The 4,156-nt window shown below is 56.2% G+C and overlaps 1 protein-coding gene across 1 annotated transcript in view; it reads left to right on the top strand.

Moving 5' to 3' along the window:
* Positions 1–4,123, top strand: part of LOC104271810 (double-stranded RNA-specific adenosine deaminase-like) — a gene marked incomplete at both ends in the record, with an annotated part of 4,652 nt that extends 529 nt beyond the window's left edge. Inside the window, 6 exon segments of the mRNA XM_009866605.1 lie at positions 1–4; positions 7–982; positions 2,943–3,129; positions 3,209–3,360; positions 3,783–3,961; positions 4,025–4,123. The exon segment at positions 1–4 is cut by the window's left edge and continues 529 nt beyond it. Coding sequence (XP_009864907.1) covers positions 1–4; positions 7–982; positions 2,943–3,129; positions 3,209–3,360; positions 3,783–3,961; positions 4,025–4,123 — 1,597 coding nt within the window.
* Between the last annotated feature and the right edge of the window lie 33 nt (positions 4,124–4,156).

Here is a 4,156-nt window from a genome sequence, read left to right as displayed (position 1 = left end):
GGAAGGCTTGCACGGTTCATGATCTCGCACGCAAACTCCAAACTCAAAAGAAAGAGGTCAACCGCGTCTTGTATAAACTCCTCAGGGAAGGCAAGTTGTGCAAAGGTGGAGAGACGCCACCGCTGTGGACGATTGCCGGCCCGAGCACAGGGAGAGAAAGAAGCCCCCCGGCCCTCGGTGCCGGTCACGCGGATCCACCTCACGAGGGAGGAGGAGGAGGAACCAGGAGCACGGCGGGCTTGGAAGACGCTGATCCCACGATGGCTGAGACGAAGGACAAGATCTGCAACTACTTGTTCAGCGTGGAGGAAACGACGGCGCTCAACCTCGCCAAAAACATCGGCTTCTCGAGGGCCAAGGACGTGAACGCTTTCCTGGGCGCGCTGGAGAAGCTGGGCGATGTCCGCAAGCGGAACACGACGCCGCCGCGGTGGTCGCTGACGGACAGGAAACGCGAGCGGATGCAGATGAGGCTGAAGGCCGGCGAGGCAACGCAGGTGCCGGCGGATCCCGCGCCTCAGCCAGATTTTTCGCCTCCCTTGGTTCCTCCGTGCCCTCAAGAGGTTCCCGTAGCTTCACCGGCAGCGGCGACGTCAGGAGAGGACTAGCGGCCTTTGGGTCGAACCGACGAGGGCGATGCCAGCGACGCGGACGCTGCCCCACCTGAGGACGTCAAGCCCGCTTTCTCCAGTTTGAGCAATTACGACAACTCAGAAAACGGCAAATGGGCCACGGATGATATCCCGGATAATCTGAACGCCATCGGCAAGCGGCCCAAGGAGTCGGAATCCATCATGAATTCTCAGGCTTCCCCCGGTTACGCTGCCCAGTTTGAAGCCGCTCTCCCGTGTCCGCCCGTGGAGAAGCTGATGGCGTGTCAGGAGAAGAACCCGGTGAGCGGCCTCACCGAGTATTCCCAGTACACGTACCAGCACTGTGAGTTTGCCATGCTGGAGCAGAGCGGACCCTCTCACGAACCACGGTAAGAAAATTCCCTCCCTTTCCTGTGCTGCCTTTTTGCTTCAAACAATCTGATTTCAACTGACTTAACTCACTCAGCTCTGTCCCCAAGGGCCGGCTTCTTAACTTTGTTTCGGAAGGATTAGCCTAGTTATAGAATCCTAGAATGGTTCAGCCTGGAAGGGACCTTGAAGACCATCCCGTTCCAGCCCCTGCTGTGGGCAGGGACACCTCTCTCCCACCAGCCCAGGTTGCTCCAAGCCCCGTCCAACCTGGCCTTGAACCCTTCCAGGGATGGGGCATCCACACCCTCCCTGGGCAGCCTGTGCCAGGGCTTCACCACACGCGTGGGGAAGAATTTCTTCCTTATATCTCATCTAAATCTCCCCTCTTGCAGTCTCAGGCCATTGCCCCTTGTCTTATCCCGGCAGGCCCTTGTAGAAAACCCTTCTCCAGCTTTCCTGTTGGCCCTTTCAGGTATTTGAAGGCCACTCTTAGGTCCCCCCTGAGTCTCCTCTCCTCCAGGCTGAACACCCCCAGCTCCCTCAGCCTCTCCTCCCAGCAGAGCTGCTCCAGCCCTCTGACCATCTCCGTGCCCTCCTCTGGACACGCTCCAGCAGATCCCTCTTCTTTTTGTCCCGTGGGCTCCAGATCTGGCCGCAGCACTGCAGGTGGGGCCTCAGCAGAGCAGAGCAGGGGGCAGAATCCCCTCCCTCGCCCTGCTGGTCTCACTCCTGATGCACCCCAGGGCACGGTTCAATTTTTGGGCTGTGAGCGCACGCTGCCGGCTCACGTTGAGTCTCTCGTCAACTAACACCCCCAAGTTCTTCTCCTCAGGGCTGCTCCCACCGTGCTCTCTGCCCAGCCTGTATCTGGGCTTGGGATTGCCTCCACCCAGGAGCAGGACCTTACGCCTGGCGTTGTTGAACTTCGTGAGGTTGGACTGGCCCAGCAGCTTCAAATTAAAAAAAGAGGCTAAAATTTCACCCCGGGTAGCTCAGCTTCGGCAGCCCTGCATCTCGTTCTGAGCGGCAAAGATGAGATTCATCGCTTGGGCCAGGTTCCGTCTGATTTAATCCCTCGGCTTGCAGTTTGGTTGTGTAGGGAGGAGCTGGAATTTCGAAGGTGCTCTGGACTTGGGCTCCCCCTGGAAGCTTGGCTGCCGGTATCTTGGGTTAGACAAGGTGAATCCCTTCTGGGCTTTTCCAGGTCAGAGCGGCCTTGACGAGCCGAGCCCATAGCGTGGCGCCGGGCCTTGTGGAGTTCCCCTCTCTGGAATCCCAACAAAATCGTGGCTGTTCCCCAAAACCAGTGAGACGGTGAAAAGCACCATATGTGCCGCACCAGGGGGATATGTCAATAGAGCCGCCAGACGGGAAAATTGGCCTAATTTCTAAAAATGGAGTCCCAGGCTTTTTTTTTTTCCTTTTTTAAGGAGGGATCTGAATGGATTCAGCCCCATAACCCCTCTGCAGGTTTGACCTGTTCTTGGTGCAGTCAGGTTTTCTCCGTAGAGAGCTGGAGGACAGAAGAGAAGCTGTGTCTGTTAGAGTTCACGGGGAGGAGAGGGAGACAAAAACATCAAAAGCAAGTGGTTCACTTGAGGCAGAGTCTCTCCGCGGTGCTGTGGGATGCTGGGGAAGATGCTGGAGGGACGAGCGACCCCGAATGACCGATGGAAGAGAGCAAGCTGCTTTTAGGCTTTATTTAACCCCGTGCAGGAGACACGGTTGAAATGCTCTTTGCACAGAGGCGCTGCTTGCGCTGAAGGAGCAAAATCTGGAGCTGCCTCTCTGTCGTGAACAGCTCTGGAAGTGCAGCTGAGCAAGGCTCACGTGCCGAGCTGTCGGGGCGCCCTTGATATTTTTCTCTGCGTGGCAGCCTGGGTTTGCTCCCCTGTCCAGGAGCTGACTGTTCCCCCTCCCTCTGAGAACACAGCACTTTTGCCTTGCGGTTGACCTCTTCGGTTCTCTCTTTCAAAGATTTAAGTTCCAGGCCGTGATCAACGGGCGCCGATTCCCGCCGGCGGAAGCTGGGAGTAAAAAACTCGCCAAGCAGGAGGCGGCGGCCAACGCCATGAGGGTCCTGATGAGCGAAGCGGAGAACGGGAGACACAGTGGAATGAAATGCGAGGAGCCGTTGCCCTCCGACAACTCTGAGCAGGAATTGGTGAGTCTTGTTCTCCTGACGTGTGAGGGTCACCCAGGATTTCGTCTGAAACTCTTTTTTCTCCATCTTCCCGCTGTAGCCTTTGCCTCCAGAGCCCTCGTGTGCCCCGGCTCATCTCAACCTCCTCCCTGGGAAGCACCCGATCAGCGTGTTGATGGAGTACGGGCAAAAATCGGGCAACACGGTTGAATTCCAGCTGCTCTCTCAGGAAGGCCCGCCTCACGATCCTAGGTATGGCGTATCGGTGTCGGCTTTGGGGAGGAAGCAAACTCTTTCTTTAATATCCTTCCTCTTCAGCGCGTTCACCCACCTTCCCGCGCTCGACACCGGTTTGTCCGAGTGAGTCTTAGCCGAGGAGTCTGGATGTGGCTCTTCCAAGACATTTGCCTCCAGAAAGAGACCCAAACCAGTGCCCTTTCTAAAAAAAAAACAAAAATAGGATGCTGTTCCTTCTACCAGACCAGGAACAGGTTCCGATCCTGCACCGTGCCTGGTAGCGGAGTGGGGATTCTGTGATTCTGGCAGTATTTAGGGGCTGTGGTGGTAGATTGAAATTAGAGATAACCCAACTGGATTTCACTGGGAGAAGGGGATAGGAAAGGAATCGAGTCAACCTTGCTTAACGCTTTTCATGTGCTGTAATGTTCTGTCAGGTTCAGCTACTGTGTGAAAATGGGTGACCAAATTTTCCCTGCTGTGGTAGGAAACAACAAGAAGGGAGCAAAGCAAATGGCAGCGGAAGTTGCCGTGAAGATTCTCTCTGGAGACTCTGTACCTCGAGTCTTGCCCGAGCAGGTAAAAAAAGATTCCTTATCAGACTTTATTTCATGTGGTCAGTGGCTCAATATCCATGTGGAGACCAGTGGAGTTCCTCAGGGCTCTGTTCTGGGTCCAGGGCTTTTCCACATCTTTGTCAGCAACACGGACAGTGGCATCGAGCGCACCCTCGGCAAGTTTGCCGACGACCCCGAGCTGTGTGGGGCGGTGGACTCGCGTGAGGGCAGGGCTGGCATCCAGAGGGAGCTGG

Source organism: Apaloderma vittatum, unplaced genomic scaffold (genome assembly GCF_000703405.1).
Source record: "Apaloderma vittatum isolate BGI_N311 unplaced genomic scaffold, ASM70340v1 scaffold9813, whole genome shotgun sequence".
Taxonomy (NCBI): domain Eukaryota; kingdom Metazoa; phylum Chordata; class Aves; order Trogoniformes; family Trogonidae; genus Apaloderma; species Apaloderma vittatum.
Note: the sequence above shows the minus strand (reverse complement) of the source record. Positions and strands in the feature narration are given on the sequence as shown.